Source organism: Lethenteron reissneri, chromosome 58 (assembly GCF_015708825.2).
Source record: "Lethenteron reissneri isolate LAM-NWPU_2019-01 chromosome 58, ASM1570882v1, whole genome shotgun sequence".
NCBI lineage: Eukaryota > Metazoa > Chordata > Hyperoartia > Petromyzontiformes > Petromyzontidae > Lethenteron > Lethenteron reissneri.
Window position 1 is genome coordinate 7,862,546 of NC_083836.1, and position 22,695 is coordinate 7,885,240.

A 22,695-nucleotide genomic window follows, 5' to 3' on the forward strand; every position below is an offset into this window, starting at 1 on the left:
GGGGATGTTTACGCCCCGCGCAAGGTTACTCATTTGAGGCTGAGTTGACCTAGTGGAGGCCCGAGAACCAGGTTCAGATAACGTCACCGTTATTGGCGGCCGAGAGCCGGAATCGACCCCGGGGGGTCGCCGGATTCGTAGCGCGGCAGCGCGCTAACCGCTGAGCCACCGCTCCCCCTCCCCCCCACGTCACTACACACACACACGCGCGCACGCACGCGCACGCACGCGCCTACACACACGCGCACGCGCGCGCGCGCAGTTGATCGTCAGAACGGCGGAAGAATTCCTCGCGCACTGCATTCAGCAGCGCGCGCAGAGCCGAGCGGAGCGGATCGAGCGAGAGTGGAGAGCGGCGCCCGGGCAGCAACGACAGCGACGAGCGACATCGAGGCAGGGAACGCCGACGACGAAGACGACGACGACGACGAAGACGACTTCCAGCTACAGCGACCGATTTGCCACCGATCGAGCAATGGGATTCTCCGTGAACATCGCCAATTACGAGAAGCAGGTTTGTCGTGCGGGTTGTGCGAGTGTGTGCGCACGTGCGTGGATGCGTTTCGATTTGTCTGAACCGCTCATGGGTCTACCCCTAGGTCGACTCAGCCTCAAATGAGTACCCTGGTGTGGTTGTGTAAAATATCAGCGCTGGGGAGACAAAGGCGGCCGGGCAGTGGCCAATCGCTGCCTCGTGTGCCGTGCCGGACTTCATAGGTGCTCGCTAACAGCACTTTCCCCAACAGTCTGTTCAGGCTATAGCGGGGGATCTTTGTATGTATAGTTGGACTTCGTTCGCACCGTACGTAGTGTAATCGGTTAGCGCGCTGCACTATGAATCCAGCGGACCCGGGTTCGATTCCCGCTCACGGCCAACATCAGTGGCCATCATCTGCAACGGTGCTGGGCCTCCCCTAGGTCGACTCAGCCTTGTAAAACTACTCGGTGCAGTGTGTTGGTTACACATTCCCCCAACCTTAATAGGTGCTCGCTAACCGCACTTTCCCCAGATCGTTGTAAACAGCGGGTGAGCTGCATTCAGCTGTGCAACACTGTTGGCCGTGCTGGCAGCGTGACGGTAACATTCCTCTGCATTCACACAATCTACGTGCCTCTGTGTGTGTGTCAGCGCATAATTACTCTACCGCGGAGAAATCGTGTTGTTCTATCAGTGGAACTCCGCTGAGTCTATGTAATGCACATTACCGTGAGTGAGTGAGCGAGCGAGTGGGCAGATTTATGTTAGTGATAGAGTTCGAGAGGACGCAACGATCTGAGTGACTGATGTATGATGTAATGGTATTCTTAGAAGGGCTAAAGAGCCGAGTGACTGCAGTGATTTTTAAATCCTTTATATTAAGTTCGCGTGCTTGCTTGCTTGCTTAGGACCGTGCAAATCTTTCGGTCGTTTTTTAACCCACTTCCTGTGATCCAATCGGGCTGACATTTTCCACACAGACTCGTTGTGCGTGACAATTATTGTTCGTGAAAAAAAATTCCCAAAATTGTACACTTTTTAGGTAAAATAAATACATATTTAATTACCAATTGCTTAATGGTGGCAGACAATCATCTGACCCATAGGTGGCAGCCATCTCAAGCCAGAGGACGAGAGGACTCTAGCCGCCACGCATATAAAGGATTTAGAGTGAAACACTTTGTTTTTACGGGTTATACTTGTTAATTATCTTCTCGAGTGGCTATGGATCTGAGTGACCGGTGTGCATTCCGGTGCTGTTCTACAAGGGCTGGGAATCTGAAATTCGAAACAAGCGTATTCGAATATACGAGTACGTGTTCTGTAACTTAACCACTAATTACATCATTGTTAGCCATGGCCAGTCCACTGCTGGATGAAAGCCTCCGCAATCCGTAGCCACCTGCCGATCCTACGATGTAGTCATCCATCCCGGTACCTACACGCAATTTGATCGCTCCATCTCCTCGGTGGCCGTTCCCATCGGACGTCTTCTACTCTCAGGCTTCCACTCCGTTGTTATTCCCCAGAAGAATAAGAATTGCATTAAATCTTGACTTAAATCTTTCGTGACTGCAGGAATTCATATTCTTTGGGGTCTTTCGTTAATGTCACGTGGATAGGTTCGTAGGTTTGTTATTTTCTTTGAACATATCTACGTGACTTCACCGAAAGACCCAAAGAATAAGAATGGCACTATGCATGGGTGTTGAACTTATTTTGCGCTGTGCGTAGCCAACGACGCTAATCGGAGGCATGGCGGGGGGGGGAGGATAATAATCTGAACGCAAAAAGGAGTTCTAAAGAAATGAGTTATTCAATCTGGATGATGATATAAAAGTGCATAGCTCCCAGTGACTTCCTAATATCGGAAGGGAAGAGCGTTCCAGACGGCCACAGAAGCGCATCCGAAAGCGCTGCGCGATGCGGTGACTGCCGCCGTTGTCCGACGGTTTAGCCAGAAGCCTCCTCCGCTGCCGCTGCTGCTGCGACTGCTGCTACGAGGATGACCGGAATCCGCGTGATGGTTTATGCTCCTTGGCGAGGTATTTGTGTTTCCAATCGATTGACACCCCCCCCCCCCCCGGGTAGAGCGTTGGCACTCTGCGAGCACAAACCATCCTCGTGCGATATGAGAGCGGACGCAGGAGTCGCCTCGCGTTGAATGTCTGAAACGCCGCTGGTGGGTGATGGGAGCGGGCGAGTGGTGTGGGGGGTTTGAGATTTCGACTCACGTGGAGATTCATTGCCTTACGGAGAGACCCCCCGTAGGCTCACGCAGATGCAATGCCAGAGTGGAATGGAGCTGTCCATGGTGCGAGGTGTAGACTCGCATAGAGACCCGTCGACTCCCAGAGAGCCTCATAGATTCGCACAGAGACCAATAGATGAATGAAGCGGGCAGTGGCCGTCACTATGCGGTGCATGGGTTTGAGATATAAAACGCGCATGGAGAAGCATAAACGCACACAGAGACTCATAAGACTCACACGGAGCGTCACAGATTCGCACAGAGACCCATAGACTCACACAGAGCATCACAGATTCGCACAGAGACCCAGATACTCACACGGAGTCTCACAGATTCGCACAGAGACCCATAGACTCACACAGAGCATCACAGATTCGCACAGAGACCCATAGACTCACACAGAGCCTCACAGATTCGCACAGAGACCCATAGACTCACACAGAGCATCACAGATTCGCACAGAGATCCATAGACTCACACAGAGCATCACAGATTCGCACAGAGACCCAGAGACTCACACAGTGCCTCACAGATTCGCACAGAGACCCATAGACTCACACAGAGCCTCACAGATTCGCACAGAGACCCAGATACTCACACGGAGTCTCACAGATTCGCACAGAGACCCAGAGACTCACACAGAGCCTCACAGATTCGCACAGAGACCCAGAGACTCACACGGAGTCTCACAGATTCGCACAGAGACCTAGAGACTCACACAGAGAATCACAGATTCGCACAGAGACCCAGAGACTCACACGGAGTCTCACAGCTTCGCACAGAGACCCAGAGACTCACACGGTGCCTCACAGCTTCGCACAGAGACCCAGATACTCACACAGAGCCTCACAGATTCGCACAGAAACCCATAGACTCACACAGAGCATCACAGATTCGCACAGAGACCCAGAGACTCACACAGAGCCTCACAGATTCGCACAGAGACCCATAGACTCACACAGAGCATCACAGATTCGCACAGAGACCCAAAGACTCACACGGAGCATCACAGATTCGCACAGAGACCCAGAGACTCACACGGTGCATCACAGATTCGCACAGAGACCCAGAGACTCACACGGAGCCTCACAGATTCGCACAGAGACCCATAGACTCACACAGAGCCTCACAGATTCGCACAGAGACCCAGAGACTCACACGGAGCCTCACAGATTCGCACAGAGACCCAGAGACTCACACAGAGCCTCGCAGATTCGCACAGAGACCCAGAGACTCACACATAGCCTCACAGATTCGCACAGAGACCCAGAGACTCACACGGAGCCTCACAGATTCGCACAGAGACCCAGAGACTCACACAGTGCCTCACAGATTCGCACAGAGACCCAGAGACTCACACAGTGCCTCACAGCTTCGCACAGAGACCCAAAGACTCGCACAGAGCCTCACAGATTCGCACAGAGACCCAGAGACTCACACAGTGCCTCACAGTTTCGCACAGAGACCCATATACTCACACGGAGCATCACAGATTCGCACAGAGACCCATAGACTCACACAGAGCCTCACAGATTCGCACAGAGACCCAGAGACTCACACAGAGCCTCACAGCTTCGCACAGAGACCCAGAGACTCACACAGAGCCTCACAGCTTCGCACAGAGACCCATAGACTCACACAGAGCATCACAGATTCGCACAGAGACCCAGAGACTCACACAGAGCATCACAGCTTCGCATAGAGCCCCCGAGACTCACACAGAGCCTCACAGATTCGCACAGAGACCCATAGACTCACACAGAGCATCACAGATTCGCACAGAGACCCAAAGACTCACACAGTGCATCACAGCTTCGCACAGAGACTCATAGACTCACACAGAGCATCACAGATTCGCACAGAGCCCCAGAGACTCACACAGTGCATCACAGCTTCGCACAGAGACCCATAGACTCACACAGAGCATCACAGATTCGCACAGAGACCCAAAGACTCGCACAGAGCCTCACAGCTTCGCACAGAGCCCCAGAGACTCACACAGAGCACCACAGCTTCGCACAGAGACCCACACAGTACACTGTGGCCCTTGCTATGCGGTCCGCGGTGTGAGATTGGTCGCGCTCTGGGCTCTTCTCAGTTGTCCACTGGTTTAGGAGATGGCCGCCTATGACCGCCGTGCGATGACCCGCCCCCTTACTGGACATCTGTGAGAGAAAAAAACAAAACCCTTCATAGCTCATCGGATTCCTCGGGTAGAAATATTCTTGCTTCTGGTTCGTACTGCAGAGTGCGCGTGTGTGTGATGTGCGGAGATTGAAACCGAGAGGTTGCTCTGTGGGAGGTCACGAGCGGTGCCGCGTTCGCCGCTCGTTGCAGCGGCGCGCGGTTCGAACCCCGAGGTCAATGGGGCCGCCCCGGTCAATGACGCCGCTTCGTGCTGTGTGACCGTAAATGGCACGCGCCGTCTGCGTCACGGCGACCATTGAACGTCACGTGGCGTTGTTTAGTGCCTCTATGAGCCCAATGTGTGTCGGCGTCAAGGCCATAAAGGTTTCTCCAAATGTTGGGCTTTTTGCAGTATCCACAGAAGAGGTTTTTGGGTGAGATTGCGTAAAAATGATAAATGTGTCGTTAAACCCGCCACCACCCGACACAGCCAACTAGTAAGGGTTGTCACGCAAACAGAACGTGCCAATTCGTTACGAGTACAGCCACACCGGCGTGTTGGAGAGTAAACCCGCAACGTTTACAATTCGAGTCCGACGTTTCATTTTACAGTCCTCGCAAATGACCTCCGTCGAGTAAACCCAAGCACGTGGCGACGTCGCGCTCCCAACTTGTGACGCAATCGCACGGCGACCGCTCATCGGTGCAGCACGACTATCTTGCGTCACCGCGGCGGCGATGATTGTGGTGGTGGTGGTAACCACACGCGCATTGAGTGAATGGCTGCTAATTGACAAACGTGAGGGCTCGCCAATGGACAACCCCCACCCCCCCTCTGGTCTCTTGCTGAACGCGGACGTTGGTTGCACACGAGGCTGTGCCGTCAGCAAATGCGGCGGTGGCGGCTGATGATGATTGATGGCGCAACGTACACACACGCGCGCATCTCACGACTCACGCGTGTGTGTCTCTGTGTGTGTGCGGAGCGGTAGTGTAGTGGTTAGCGCTACGAACCTGGCTACCCGAGTTCGATTCCTGCTCGCGGCTAACACCGGTGACGATTATTTGAACCGGTCCTGGGCCCTCCCCTAGGTCGACTCAGCCTCAAATGAGTACCTGGTGCGGTGTGTAAACATCGCCGCTGTGGAGACAAAGGTGACCGGGCGTGGTGCTGGCCAACCCACCCCCTCGTGTGCCGTGCCGGCCTTCATAGGTGCTCGCTAACAGCACTTGCCTCAATAGTCTGTTCAGGCTATACGGGGGATCTTTGTCTTTTCCTTTGTGTGTGGTGTGCTGTCGGGCAGCCGTGGTGTAGTGGTTAGCGCATTATGCTATGAATCTGTTAAAACCCACGTTCGATTCCCGCTCACGACCAATGACAGTGGCGGATATTTGAACCCGTCCTGGGTCTCCCATAGGTAGACTCAGCCGTAAATGAGTACCTGGTGCGGTGTGTAAACAGCAGTGGGAAGGCAAAGGCGGCCAGGCATAGCGCTGGCCACCAATCCCCTCGTGTGCAGTATCGGCCTTAATAGGTGCTCGCAAACATCACCTGCCCCAACAGCCTGTTAAGGTGATACTGTAGATATTTGTATTTTACGTGGCATCTCCTTGCCAGCGTTAGCAATCAATACGTTCACTGCACGTAATTTATCAGCAGACACGAGCAATCCACTGCTGGATGAAGCGTACCCCCGCAATCCGCTTAGGGGCCGTCCATAAATGACGTCACGCACCTAGGGGGGAGGGGGGGTCAGACATTTGTGACGATGTGTGACGATGTGTGACGAGGGGGCGGGGGGTTGAGAAATGTGACGTCACATCAAAATGCGCAACTTTAAATAAATATAGACAACACGTTCTACTGAATTAAATAGACGTTTTAATAAATGTTTTCTCCTACAACATCAGAGTGCAGCGCCACATTAAATACGCACTACAATGACAATAGTTTAAAGCGATTTGAAACATAGCTTTGTGACGTCATATTTGAGGGGGGGGTCAGACTTTTTATGACGCCGTGTGACGAGGGGGGGGGGGGGTGAAAAATCGTCCAAAATCGCGTGACGTCATTTATGGACGGCCCCTTAGCACCTGCACGCGAGCTGATTTCATCGCCCTATCTCCTCGGTGGAGGCCCTTTCGGACGCGTTCCATTCCTTGGCTGCCACTCCGTCATCAGTCTTGACCATCGCGCCCGCATCGTCGCTTATTCAAGCCACGTGACCTGCCCAAGTCCACTGACTTTCTTGAGAGTTCAAACGAGGTCAGCAAAACCCGCGAACCTTCCCCGTGTTCCACCTGCTACCTCTCAATATAAACTAAACTTTCAGCAATTTTATTATTGTTATTTTACAAGCAATGCAGCTCTTTTTAAATCCTTTATATTAAGTTCGCTTGCTTGCTTGCTTGCGTGCTTGCTTGCTTGCTTACGACCGTGCAAATCTTTCGGTCGTTTTTTAACCCACTTCCCGTGATCCAATCGAGCTGACATTTTGCACACAGACTCGTTGTGCGAGACAATTAATGTTCGTGAAATTTTTCCCCAAAATTTTACACTGTTTAGGGAAAACAAATTAAATATTTAATTACCAATTGCTTAATACTGGCAGACAATCATTTGACCCATAGGTGGCAGCCATCTCAAGCCAGAGGACGAGAGGACTCTAGCCGCCACGCATATAAAGGATTTAGAGTGAAAAACTTTGTTTTTACGGGTTATACTTATTAAATCCTTTATATTAAGTTCGCTTGCTTGCTTGCTTGCGTGCTTGTTTCAGAAAATACTTGGCCACTAATGATAGCTCAACGAAGTGGTTTATCATCATCGTGTGGAAATTTATAACGGCAGCCAAATGCTCTAAACGCGTGATGTTCATTCTAAATGTGGAGGGCCTGGAGAAAAAAATCCACACGACCACTGGAAGAGAGAGAAACCGCAAACTCCACATATACAGCAGCAGATGTCACGGTCGGGATCGAAGTCACGACCTCATGCATACCAGGCGAGGTAGTTAACATCTCCTAGCCACCGTGATGATGATGAGAGAGGCACGCAAACTCCAAATATACAGCAGCAGGAGTCAGGGTCGGGATCGAACCCACGACCTCCTGTCGACCAGGCGAGGGAGTTAACATCTCATAGCCACCGTGATGATGATGAGAGGGAGACACCGCAAACTCCAAATATACAGCAGCAGGAGTCAGGGTCGGGATCGAACCCCCGACCTCCTGTAGACCAGGCGAGGGAGTTAACATCTCCTAGCCACCGTGATGATGATGAGAGAGACACGCAAACTCCAAATATACAGCAGCAGGAGTCAGGTTCGGGATCGAACCCACGACCTCCTGTAGACCAGGCGAGGGAGTTAACATCTCTTAGCCACCGTGATGATGATGATGATGAGAGAGAGACACGCAAACTCCAAATATACAGCAGCAGGAGTCAGGGTCGGGATCGAACCCACGACCTCCTGTAGACCATGCGAGGGAGTTAACATCTCCTAGTCACCTTGCCAACGGATTCCTGCAGGTATGGCTGAGAAAATACAGAACTGATTCGTTGTTGTTGTCGTCGTTGTTGTTGTTGTGTGTGGGAATGCGAGGGTTGAAACCATCGTCCGACGTGTCTCCCGTTGTAGTTATTTAATTTGTATTCTAATACTCCATGCGGTGATGCAAACTGCTGCCGGGAATATTAATTAATGCCAGTAACCGGCAGCGGTTCTTGTCCGCTTTGTATCGGCTTTTTAATCAGATGCCATGGGAGACAAACGACTTGGTTCACTGATGATGAGTTTACACATTGTGTGAAAGCATTTACCACGGTACTTGAAGCAATGTGTATCAGGCTAACCCTTCCCCATGAGCCAGACCGATTATCATAGGGCAAGGTCAGCCTGACATTCTACATTGCGTCAAGTACTGTGGTAATTGCTTTCACTACGACAAGATAAAAAAAAACTTAGTTTAGTTTTATTTGTATATATGTGTAAGCGATTTGTCAACCTTGCCTATGATTTGCAGTCATAATCGTGTTTTGCTATTATTAGTTGTTGTTGTTGTAATATTCTGACCTGCCCCTATTTGACATCTGTGAGAAAGAGTTGTACATCTCATCGGATTGATCCAAAATATTAATAAATATTCTGAAATAGATAAATCATTTTTGGTGGGCCAAATTCGACGATGGTTCTTTTCAGATAGTTATAGTCGTAAGCACAGACTTTACAATGCTGTGTATCTTTTTGCGAAAACATGATTCACATTTCTAGCCCGTATAGATCACCGTTAGAATTCACATCCGGCAGTCTGTGGCCCATTGTTTCATAACGTGGCCGAAAATGGTTGGCATGAGTGAATGCGATTCACGCTGTTTGAAAACACAATTCATAAACCCACTTAACGCCAGGGTAGAGCTTAGTGAAACGTATTTTGCCTCCTCGTCCCAATGTCTCACACACGATGTATCGTGTGCATGCAGTTTACACTGAGCAGATGCCTGGTCAAACGCCACTTTCCCCACAAACATAGCGACCACCCCGAGACCCGGATGTCCCAATGCGTTATTGAATTGGATTCACACACATTTTGGAATTCATATAGTGATGCAGCCTCGCTATTTTGGATATATGGACAGTAGTAACTGTGAGTAATTGCTTTGAATATAGTCATGCCAAATATCCGCATTATAACCCTTATCGAACAATAATTATAATTCACAACAATCGCCCATCCCTCTAGCTATTCTACTTAATTATAATTCACAACAGACACACATCCATCTAGCCCTTCTACAATAATAGAATTCACAACAGACACACATCTCTCGAGCTATTCTACAATATTATAATTCACAACAGTCACCCATGCGTCTAGCTATTCTACAATATTAGAATACACAAGTCACACATCTCTCGAGCTATTCTACAATATTATAATTCACAACAGTCACCCATGCGTCTAGCTATTCTACAATATTAGAATACACAAGTCACCCATCCCTCTAGCTATTCTACAATATTAGAATTCACAACAGTAACCCAACCCTCTAGCAATTCTACAATATTAGAATTCACAACAGACACTCATCCTTCTAAATATTCGACAATATTATAATTCACAAGAAGTCAACCATCTCTCTAGCACTTCCAGAACATCACTCCTCCTGCCCCCCCTCCCCCCTCCACTCTGAGTCACGGCGCGGAACACAAACGCGGTCCATCTACTCCGCGAAGAGGGCGATAGAGGTACCCTTGAGAGGCATCGCGCGTGCCGCGAGGAGGTTATCGAGCGCGCGGGCAGTGCCCACTGCATTGTGGCCCAGTGGGCTGGAGAAGCCGAGGGCAGGGGTACGAAAACCTTTCAAAGAAGAAGAGCCATTCACACCATTGGAATCTCATTTGCCAGTAAAAAATATGATAATTGATTTTTTACCCTTCTATCTGGCAACAAAACTGACACCTTTTTTTTACAAGGAGTCATGTTTACATAGACCACAATACCTGCAGTCATAATGCAAACAAAAAACAACTCTGATAATGTGCATTGTCCTTGAAGTTGATTGGTCCACACCCGAGACAGCTTTCCTTAGAGCCTAGTCTCACATGGGTTGGAACAGATGACGCCAAAAGGCGCACAACTCAAAGACAATGCACCATCAGAGTATGAGAGCTCGGGGTAAGCATTTACACCATTGGAACCTCATTTGCCAGTAAAAAATATAATAATTGTTTTTTTACCCTTCTATCTGGCAACAAAACTGACACCTTTTTTTACGAGGAGTCATGTTTACATTGACCACAATACCTGCAGTCATAATGCAAACAAAAAACATAACTCTGATAATGTGCACTGTCCTTGAAGTTGATTGGTCCACACCCGAGACAGCTTTCCTTAGAGCCTAGTCTCACATGGGTTGGAACAGATGACGCCAAAAGGCGCACAACTCAAAGACAATGCACCATCAGAGTATGAGAGCTCGGGGTAAGCATTTACACCATTGGAACCTCATTTGGCAGTAAAAAAAATGATAATTGTTTTTTTACCCTTCTATCTGGCAACAAAACTGACACCTTTTTTTACAAGGAGTCATGTTTACATAGACCAATCTTAAACCAATCAACTTCAAGGACAGTTTGCATTATAACTGCAGGTATTGTGGTCTATGTAAACATGACTCCTTGTTAAAAAGGTGTCAGTTTTGTTGCCAGGTAGAAGGGTAAGAAAAATTATCAAGAAGACCCATTGTTTCGTTGTTTTTTAATAATAAAACATAATAATATACATTTTTATTATTTTATTATTTCCCTTCTACGTGACTTTACCGAAAGAACCAAGAAGATGAATCCCTGCAGTCACGAAAGCTTTAAATCGAAACGCAGTTTGACTGCTGTACATTTTGTCGTCACCAAGACATTGCACAATGACCCATTAATTCCCTGCCATATTTAATTACGCTATCCTCTACGTTAAGTTACGTTTCAGATTTACTCTTTTTTTTTAAAACTACTGTCCGCAAGCAAGCGACCATAGAGCCACAAGGGGCAAGCCCCTGGGGGTGGAGGGGTGGATTTGACATAGGCCCCCATTTCGTTCCTTGCTACCAGGGCCAATACCGCGCAGTAAACTGGAAAAACCATTCACACCGCCGATTTTGCTACATGTTGGTAGTGGTAATCGTTGTTCAACTTACCGGTGAGCTCAAACGAATAATTGGCACGTTTGTCAAGGGCTTGCACGCTTGACAATGGTGTCATTTGTTTGGCTGTGTTGGGTCGCGGAGGGTCTTAGTGACAGATATGTTCAGTTGGTTATGTGGCCTCACCCCAAATCATATTGTCAATTGTAATATTGCCTGCAAAAAAGAACCCACGGGTTAATGTTAAAACTATAAACTAACACAGATTTTTTTTAGCAGGTAATGTCCACTGAACTACATCGATTTTTTTTCTTAAGTGACCTGGCCACAAATGATTGCTCAACGAAGTGGCTTATCATCACGTGGACATTTATAGCAGCCAAACACTCTAAACGCACGTTTCTAATTGTAGAGGGGAAAACCCGGGGGACCCGGAGAAAAATCCACGCGACCACGGGAGGTAGATAGAGAGACACGCAAACTCCAAATCCACAGCAGCAGGCGTCAGGGTCGGGATCGAACCGACGACCTCCTATTCTTAGGTTTTTTCGGTAAAGTCACGTAGGTAAAAACATTAAAATGAATAAAAGTAAAATAAAAATAATATCATAATAAAGGCTCAGTCCTTTGTTATGTAGACTAGCCGTAGTCTCAAGCCGCACCTTACCATAATAATAAAAAAGTGGGCCGTTCCTGCCCCCCCCCCCTCAACCAGTATATATACGGGGTAGTATCTCTTGGAATCTCTCATTTACTTGATACAGCAAGCGTGCTGTGACGGTTCCGACCTGAAGACGGAAGCTTGTGTTGCCTCCGAATCGTCGTGATTTTTATTTTATTTTTATTTTACTTTTATTAATTTGTATTAAATTTTTTTACTTATGAATATTTGCAGTCACGAAAGCTTCAAATCTAGAATTCGACGGCCTCCTGTATACCAGGCGAGGCAGTTAACATCTCGGGCACCTACACGAGCAGTGTGCGCTTACGTCCAGCTTCCACGGATGCGACCTGCCAAGTGTGAGCACGTGGCTTTTCAAGGCTGAGTCGGCGAGCGCTCGGCAGCCTTGTTCCCAATTTCGCGTCGCGTCCCTGCGACGGGGACATTGGGCCTCCAAAAGCGGCTCGATTCGCTGGGGACGCGTTTAATGGAAACGCGCGCGTCACGGATCATTTTCCCCGACTCGCCCGCGCTAACGGAACGAACGATCTCGGCGTCTGCGATGGATACCTGCATCCCTCCCCAACCTGCCGCTCCCCCGGCTCTCGTTATTCATTACTGCGTCTTAATTACCCCTCGTTCCTCGTTGTTAACCGGCTGATGTTGTCCGTACGCCGCTGAAAAGAAAAGAAAAAGCGCACCGCGAATGTTGAAACTTTTATTGATTCGCGCATCGGAGCGTGAGCACGGCGGCTTTGCCCCACACTTTCTCTCTCTCTCGCTCGCTCTGCAAAAGCAGCGCTCGGATGAGAGTTGATTTTGGCCCGAAGAAAGCAAAGAGCTGAGTGGGCAAAGCGGAGCGGGTGATGCGGGGTTGTGTGGGCACCAGACAGGAGAAGACGGACCGTGTGTCTCGTACGAGGCGAGGAGAGGGGGAAAGAGGGATGATTGGTGGCAGAAGGGAAACAAAGAAAACACGACTCTTAAAACCTCAAATACTATCGTTCTAACTGGAATTTTAAGTTCCAAGCATCGTAGTGGTTTTTTTTCTTCAGCCGGGGTTACTTTCACCCACGAGAATCGTAGCGAGGCGATGATGGTTTTGGCCTGTCGAGAAGAAACAAATAAGATGCAATCAGTTGCGTTGTGGAGATGCAATAAGTTGCGTTGTGGAGATGCAATGAGTTGTGTTGTGGAGATGCAATGAGTTGCGTTGTGGAGATGCAATCAGTTGCGTTGTGGAGATGCAATGAGTTGCGTTGTGGAGATGCAATCAGTTGCGTTGTGGAGATGCAATGAGTTGCGTTGTGGAGATGCAAGGAGTTGCGTTGTGGAGATGCAATGAGTTGCGTTGTGGAAATGCAATGAGTTGCGTTGTGGAGATGAAATGAGTTGCGTTGTGGAGATGCAATGAGTTGCGTTGTGGAGATGCAATGAGTTGCGTTGTGGAGATGCAATCAGTTGCGTTGTGGAGATGCAATGAGTTGCGTTGTGGAGATGCAAGGAGTTGCGTTGTGGAGATGCAATGAGTTGCGTTGTGGAGATGCAATGAGTTGCGTTGTGGAGATGCAAGGAGTTGCGTTGTTGGAGATGCAATGAGTTGCGTTGTGGAGATGCAATCAGTTGCGTTGTGGAGATGCAATGAGTTGCGTTGTGGAAATGCAATGAGTTGCGTTGTGGAGATGCAATGAGTTGCGTTGTGGAGATGCAATGAGTTGCGTTGTGGAGATGCAATGAGTTGCGTTGTGGAGATGCAATCAGTTGCGTTGTGGAGATGCAATGAGTTGCGTTGTGGAGATGCAAGGAGTTGCGTTGTGGAGATGCAATGAGTTGCGTTGTGGAGATGCAATGAGTTGCGTTGTGGAGATGCAAGGAGTTGCGTTGTGGAGATGCAATAAGTTGCGTTGTGGAGATGCAATGAGTTGCGTTGTGGAGATGCAATGAGTTGCGTTGTGGAGATGCAATCAGTTGCGTTGTGGAGATGCAATCAGTTGCGTTGTGGAGATGCAATGAGTTGCGTTGTGGAAATGCAATGAGTTGCGTTGTGGAGATGCAATGAGTTGCGTTGTGGAGATGCAATGAGTTGCGTTGTGGAGATGCAATCAGTTGCGTTGTGGAGATGCAATGAGTTGCGTTGTGGAGATGCAAGGAGTTGCGTTGTGGAGATGCAATTAGTTGCGTTGTGTAGATGCAATCAGTTGCGTTGTGGAGATGCAATGAGTTGCGTTGTGGAGATGCAATGAGTTGCATTGTGGAGATGCAATGAGTTGCGTTGTGGAGATGCAATGAGTTGCGTTGTGGAGATGCAATCAGTTGGGCATAAGGAGTAGTGGGAGACCGAGGGTGAGGATGGACGGATGCGGTGGAATGAGATTCGAGGACGAGAGTGGAGACGGGGAATAGAAGTTCGTGGAGCGAGCGAATGCGATCAGCTGACCCCCCCCCCCCCAATCATTTAACGGCGACCGCTGCCTGCGATGTAGCGGCCCCCCAGGGTGTTATGACGAACACGTGACCCTGCAGGCTGATCACGTGGCGTGTGGCTCCGCGCACTTCGCGTGAACAATTCAGAGTCGCACGACCGAGACTTGGCGCGCCACGGAACGGTGATGTCATCTCGACGTGCAAAGCACGCTGTCATTTCTCGTGATATTTTAGCGGGGCAGTTGCAATAGATAATAGGGGTTTCCCCATTTTTTTCTGGTAACGAAACAGGTGTTAAGATTGTTAAAACACCACACTGAAACATTTTACAAGGAATCGTGTCTGCATTAACCACAATGCTTGTGGTTAGAATGCAAACAAAAACACATTCTGATAATTTTATTATGTTTTATTTTTATTATTTTATTATTTCCCGTCTACATGACTTTACCGAAAGAACCAACAAGACGAATCCCTGCAGTCACGAAAGCTTTAAATCGAAATTGAAATCGAAACACTCTGATAATATATGCATTGTCCTTGAAACTGATTGGTCCACACCAGACTTGAGTGAAATTCTGGATGCGCTGGGTGGGTTTCTATTTTTTTTGTCAACGGAACAAACAGAGCAGGCCGTCGTCAATGGGCTCCACTGAGGCCCCCCCCCCCCCACCAACTCCTCCATCAGGCCGAGGGCTCGAGGGACTCCACCAGCGGGTCCCACGCCTCCACGTGCAGCTCGCGGCTTCGACGCGATGAGTCGATTGCCACCCATCACTCTTCTACATGGCCTTGAAGAGCAAACAAAAACCTCGCCCCACCACCACCACAGTTCCTATGACCTGCACTGTTTCATTGCTTTTATGGCTTTATTTTGGTGATTTTCGAAAAGTTTTTTGGTTTGGCCATGTTTGTTTGTTGTAGTACAGAGTTAGACTGATGGCCTTAATCTAAGTTGTCTTGTAGTTGTTGTTGTTTGACTTGCATCCCACTGGGATATTTGCACAGGGTTGGTGTACGGTGATTTTTTTCTTGCAATATTTTGCTGTCTTTTTTTGGATTTTCTGTTTGCACATAGTCACTTTAAGATGGTTTCTTGTTCATGTTTTAGTTTTTTGTTTGTTGCGGTTGCACCCGATTCAAGAGCCGAATGGCTCACAGGGCTATACCTAATAAATGAACTTTGAAAACCACCACCACCTCAACTCACCCATCCCTCTCACGAATCGCAGCGCCCTGTGTACGCGTGTTATTAATCCAAACAGCTACTTGCAGCGAAGGGAGGTTTTCGCGGATGCGCCGCAGATTTTCTCGAGACTGTTTCGCGGCCACGTGACCGAGAGCTTCCGTCAGCCCCGGCGCCTTGGTAAAGCTGCCCGGCTCGGCTCGGATGAGGATGTCCCTGCGTCGTCGTCGTTTTTGAGGCAGTTGTCCTGGGGGGAGTTGGGGGTATATCTATAAGTCTTCCCACAGGGCAGTAAAATTGTCTAGGTTTTTTCATTTTTGCTTTGCAATAATCAGGGTTGTTCATATCGGGAATGGGGGGGGGGGGGGGGGGGGGGTGCGGGGCCCGGGGCAAACTCCCACGCCTTTAAACTAAACCTGGAGTATTACATCTGACACCAAAGTCACGGCGAAGTGACAGGAGGGCTCTGGTCATAATGACGACGATGATCAGTTAAACACGTCAGCTTTCCCAATATTACCCATCATCATCTATAACACTGGTCAACACACTTTTTCTGGCATAAGGTATTCCAACGGTTTTAATGTAATTTTGGGGTGCTGATTCCAAATCTGGCATCAGTTTTTGTCTCTCAAATATTGCATTTTCAATAAAAACTGCAGAAGAAAAATATTGAATGAATGTGGATATCTACATAAAATGATATTATAAACACGCTAACCTAAAAATACAGCACCATATTTTAACACTAAAGCAGTCACTGACTCGCAACAACTTGCAATCATAAGTGACAGAGTTAATTTCGGGTAAAATCAATGAAAATTGGGTATGCCGATAGCATAAAAATGATGTGATAGAGCAAATCTGAGATCAGATTTGGAATCAGCACCCTGAAATTAGTCTAAAACAGCTGCAAAAGTCCAGGCCAGAAAAAAAATGTTTTTTTTGTTGACCAGTGTTATGGATGATGACCAATATAATCCAAGGCAACGCGTTTACATGGAGTCATCCCTTCTCCCGCTATTGTGAGATATTACGTTATCTCTCTCTCTCTCCCCCTTTCCACAGAGGTGGGACAAAGTCATTGTTATGCAAGTCCAAGTCGAGTCTGAAGTCATCAAATTCATGACTCGAGTCTGACTCGAGTCCAAGTCACATGACTCGAGTCCACACCTCTGCCTTTCCACAATACAATATAGTAACTCTAGGAGCGACACTGCGGACCGATTGCCAAGCAACATCACGAACAACCCAGGAACGCAAAGGGAGCGCTCATCTCAGCGGTCCCACGAGCCCCCAGAGACATTTGTTGACCAAAACTGTGTCAACTTTTTATTTTATTTTAGCAGTTAACCCTAACCGAGTTGATTTTAAATGTAATATCACCTCCACTCAAGGGGGTATCCAAATGCTAGATTTGAAGCTTTCGTGACTGCAAGGATTCATATTCGTAGGTAAAAAATTTAAATTTAAATTAATAAAAGTAAAATTAAAATTTAATTATTTATTTTTATATTACTATTATTAATTTAAAATTTTCAAATTATTTTATTTTTATTTTACATTTATTAATTACAATTTTAAATTTCTACCTACGTGATTTCACCGAAAAAAAACCTAAGAATATGGGGTATCCAAACATTGTTCGCAAAAATGAAAATGCAAGGACAATAAAATGACGTTTGAGTTAATGCCGTGAGAAAATAGTGAGTCTTGCACTCCCCTCCTAAGCAACACTGAGGCTCCGTAGCGTGCCGGATGCCCCTCTGGCAAAGCGTGGGAATGATCGACCCTCACCCAGCGTCGAGCGCAAGAACCGAGGCTGAGGAAAACAATTTGGAGGTCTCGATTTAAAGCTTTCGTGACTGCAGGGATTCATCTTGTTGGTTCTTTCGATATGCAAATTCCATTGTCAAGGCGCCCTTCCGCCTCCAACCCAGCTTAACTATACGCTGCCAAGCCTGGTGGTGTTCATTCAGACGCTGTCTTCCCGACAGACCTGTTCTTCACCTGAGGACGGCTGCTTGCGTTGTGGCAGAAACGTCGTGAGAATTATTTTACAATGTTTTATTTGTATTATTTTATTATTTCCCTTCTACGTGACTTTACCGAAAGAACCAAGAAGATTAATTTGGAGGTCCTCATCTGGAGAGCGTCGAGTATACACTAACCGGTCGTATGACAGATCAGTCGGGCACGTTGGTCCAAGACCATGCAGAGCTTTATGGAGCAGAGTGGCTAACTTGTACTGGATGCGAAAGCGTACTGGAAGGCAGCGCCGATCGGGAAGAGCGGGAGTAATCTTCTTGGTTCTTTCGGTAAAGTCACGTAGAATGGATATAATAAAATAATAAAAATAAAACATTATATATATTATATTATAAAATGTTATAATATTATTTTATTATTTTATTATATTATTTTATAATGTTTTATTTTAATTATTTTATTATTTCCCTTCTACGTGACTTTACCGAAAGAACCAAGAAGATGAATCCCTGCAGTCACGAAATCTTTAAAGCGGGAGTAATGTGCTCGAAGCGGTGCTGCACGTCTCAGAAGTCGGGCCGGCGCTTTCGACACGAACTGAAGCCGCCTCGACAAGACACGTGCGAGCCCTGCAGGAAGGGCCTTACCATGAGTCGATGCGAATGCATGATTTCATGACTGTGTTAAGGCCCTCTGAGCTACATAGCTCCGTTTCAGAAGCGACGTGGGTTACAAATGATAGCTCATAGCGTGTCATCGTGTGGAAATTCATGGCAACCAAAAATCTCTAAACGAATGTTTCTAAATGTGGGGGGGGGAGGGGGGGAAATCCCGGAAAACCCGGAGAAAAATCCACGCGACCACGGGGCGAGAGACACGCAAACTTCACATATACAGCAGGCTTCAGGGTCGGGATCAAACCCACGACCTCCTGTATACCAGGCGAGGTAGTTAACATCTCTTAGCCACCTCAAACCCACGACCTCATGTATACCAGGCGAGGTAGTTAACATCTCTTAGCCACCTCAAACCCACGACCTCCTGTATACCAGGCGATGTAGTTAACATATCTTAGCCACCTCAAACCCACGAACTCATGTATACCAGGCGAGGTAGTTAACATCTCTTAGCCACCTCAAACCCACGACCTCCTGTATACCAGGCGATGTAGTTAACATATCTTAGCCACCTCAAACCCACGACCTCATGTATACCAGGCGAGGTAGTTAACATCTCTTAGCCACCTCAAACCCACGACCTCCTGTATACCAGGCGAGGTAGTTAACATCTCTTAGCCACCTCAAACCCACAACCTCCTGTATACCAGGCGAGGTAGTTAACATCTCTTAGCCACCTCAAACCCACGACCTCCTGTATACCAGGCGAGGTAGTTAACATATCTTAGCCACCTCAAACCCACGACCTCCTGTATACCAGGCGAGGTAGTTAACATCTCTTAGCCACCTCAAACCCACGACCTCCTGTAAACCAGGCGAGGTAGTTAACATCTCTTAGCCACCTCAAACCCACGACCTCCTGTATACCAGGCGAGGTAGTTAACATCTCTTAGCCACCTCAAACCCACGACCTCCTGTATACCAGGCGAGGTAGTTAACATCTCTTAGCCACCTCAAACCCACGACCTCCTGTATACCAGGCGATGTAGTTAACATATCTTAGCCACCTCAAACCCACGACATCATGTATACCAGGCGAGGTAGTTAACATCTCTTAGCCACCTCAAACCCACGACCTCCTGTATACCAGGCGATGTAGTTAACATATCTTAGCCACCTCAAAACCCACGACCTCATGTATACCAGGCGAGGTAGTTAACATCTCTTAGCCACCTCAAACCCACGACCTCCTGTATACCAGGCGAGGTAGTTAACATCTTTTAGCCACCTCAAACCCACGACCTCCTGTATACCAGGCGAGGTAGTTTAACATATCTTAGCCACCTCAAACCCACGACCTCCTGTAACCAGGCGAGGTAGTTAACATCTCTTAGCCACCTCAAACCCACGACCCCCTGTATACCAGGCGATGTAGTTAACATCTCTTAGCCACCTCAAACCCACGACCTCCTGTATACCAGGCGAGGTAGTTAACATCTCTTAGCCATCTCAAACCCACGACCTCCTGTATACCAGGCGAGGTAGTTAACATATCTTAGCCACCTCAAACCCACGACCCCCTGTATACCAGGCGATGTAGTTAACATCTCTTAGCCACCTCAAACCCACGACCTCCTGTAAACCAGGCGAGGTAGTTAACATCTCTTAGCCACCTCAAACCCACAACCTCCTGTATACCAGGCGAGGTAGTTAACATCTCTTAGCCACCTCAAACCCACGACCTCCTGTATACCAGGCGAGGTAGTTAACATCTCTTAGCCACCTCAAACCCACGACCTCCTGTATACCAGGCGAGGTAGTTAACATCTCTTAGCCATCTCAAACCCACGACCTCCTGTATACCAGGCGAGGTAGTTAACATATCTTAGCCACCTCAAACCCACGACCTCCTGTATACCAGGCGAGGTAGTTAACATATCTTAGCCACCTCAAACCCACGACCTCCTGTATACCAGGCGAGGTAGTTAACATCTCTTAGCCACCTCAAACCCACGACCTCCTGTATACCAGGCGAGGTAGTTAACATCTCTTAGCCATCTCAAACCCACGACCTCCTGTATACCAGGCGAGGTAGTTAACATATCTTAGCCACCTCAAACCCACGACCCCCTGTATACCAGGCGATGCAGTTAACATCTCTTAGCCACCTCAAACCCACGACCTCCTGTATACCAGGCGAGGTAGTTAACATCTCTTAGCCATCTCAAACCCACGACCTCCTGTATACCAGGCGAGGTAGTTAACATATCTTAGCCACCTCAAACCCACGACCCCCTGTATACCAGGCGATGTAGTTAACATCTCTTAGCCACCTCAAACCCACGACCTCCTGTATACCAGGCGAGGTAGTGAACATATCTTAGCCACCTCAAACCCACGACCTCCTGTATACCAGGCGATGTAGTTAACATCTCTTAGCCACCTCAAACCCACGACCTCCTGTATACCAGGCGAGGTAGTTAACATCTCTTAGCCACCTCAAACCCACGACCTCCTGTAAACCAGGCGAGGTAGTTAACATCTCTTAGCCACCTCAAACCCACGACCTCCTGTATTCCAGGCGAGGTAGTTAACATCTCTTAGCCACCTCAAACCCACGACCTCCTGTATACCAGGCGAGGTAGTTAACATCTCTTAGCCACCTCAAACCCACGACCTCCTGTATTCCAGGCGAGGTAGTTAACATCTCTTAGCCACCTCAAACCCACGACCTCCTGTATACCAGGCGATGTAGTTAACATCTCTTAGCCACCTCAAACCCACGACCTCCTGTATTCCAGGCGAGGTAGTTAACATCTCTTAGCCACCTCAAATCCACGATCTCCTGTATACCAGGCGAGGTAGTTAACATCTCGCCACGGCGCGATGTCCAAAATCTTCTGCCGAGTACCAATCTGAACCACCCGGTTTGAACTGATGTCCCAGCCCCCCCCCCCGCCCCCCCCTATCCCCACGTAAATAAAACAGGAATAATTCTCGGTCCTTTCTAAATCCGCCGCTGGATGAATGTCTCAATACGCCACGTTAGCCACAGGGATTGTTTGCCCACACTTCAACACGCTGGGCAGTGCGCGTTTCTCACGGTGAGCGCCCCGGCCCGGTTTCGACATCACTTGTCACAGCCGTCAGCCGTGGGCAGGTGAGCCGAGTCCATTATGGAGGCGCGCTAACCACGCAGCTACAGCTCCACCACCACATTGCCGTCACGATGGAGGAAGCTGCGCGTGAAATAGAGCCAGGTGTGTGTGTGTAGGAAGGTGTGTGTGTGTGTGGGTAAGAAGGTGTGTGTGTGTGTAGGAAGGTGTGTGTGTGTAGGAAGGTGTGTGTGTGTGTGTGAAGGTGTGTGTGTGTGTGAAGGTGTGTGTGTGTGTAGGAAGGTGTGTGTGTGTGTAGGAAGGTGTGTATGTGTGTAGGAAGGTGTGTGTGTGTAGGAAGGTGTGTATGTGTGTAGGAAGGTGTGTGTGTGTAGGAAGGTGTGTATGTGTGTAGGAAGGTGTGTGTGTGTAGGAAGGTGTGTGTGTGTGTAGGAAGGTGTGCGTGTGTAGGAAGGTGTGTGTGTGTGTGTGGGAAGGTGTGCGTGTGTGTGTGTGGGAAGGTGTGTGTGTGTGTAGGAAGGTGTGTGTGTGTAGGAAGGTGTGTGTGTGTGTAGGAAGGTGTGTGTGTGTAGGAAGGTGTGTGTGTGTAGGAAGGTGTGTGTGTGTAGGAAGGTGTGTGTGTGTGTGTAGGAAGGTGTGTGTGTGTGTAGGAAGGCGTATGTGTGTAGGAAGGTGTGTGTGTGTAGGAAGGTGTGTGTGTGTGTGTAGGAAGGTGTGTGTGTAGGAAGGTGTGTGTGTGTGTGTAGGAAGGTGTGTGTGTAGGAAGGTGTGTGTGTGTGTTGGAAGGTGTGTGTGTGTGTAGGAAGGTGTGTGTGTGTGTAGGAAGGTGTGTGTGTGTGTAGGAAGGTCTGTGTGTGTGTAGGAAGGTGTGTGTGTGTAGGAAGGTGTGTGTGTGTGTAGGAAGGTGTGTGTGTGTGTAGGAAGGTGTGTGTGTGTGTAGGAAGGTGTGTGTGTGTGTAGGAAGGTGTATGTGTGTAGGAAGGTGTGTGTGTGTGTGTGTAGGAAGGTGTGTGTGTGTAGGAAGGTGTGTGTGTGTGTGTGTGTAGGAAGGTGTGTGTGTGTGTAGGAAGGTGTGTGTTTGTGTAGGAAGGTGTGTGTGTGTAGGAAGGTGTGTGTGTGTGTAGGAAGGTGTGTGTGTGTAGGAAGGTGTGTGTGTGTGTGTAGGAAGGTGTGTGTGTGTGTGTAGGAAGGTGTGTGTGTGTGTAG

The 22,695-nt window shown here is 48.4% G+C and overlaps 1 protein-coding gene across 1 annotated transcript in view; it reads left to right on the plus strand.

The window, feature by feature from the left end:
• Positions 1-289: 289 nt before the first annotated feature.
• Positions 290-22,695, plus strand: part of LOC133357617 (schwannomin-interacting protein 1-like) — a 275,402-nt gene continuing 252,996 nt past the window's right edge. The window contains 1 exon segment of the mRNA XM_061575655.1: positions 290-514. Coding sequence (XP_061431639.1) covers positions 476-514 — 39 coding nt within the window. The 5' untranslated portion in view covers positions 290-475.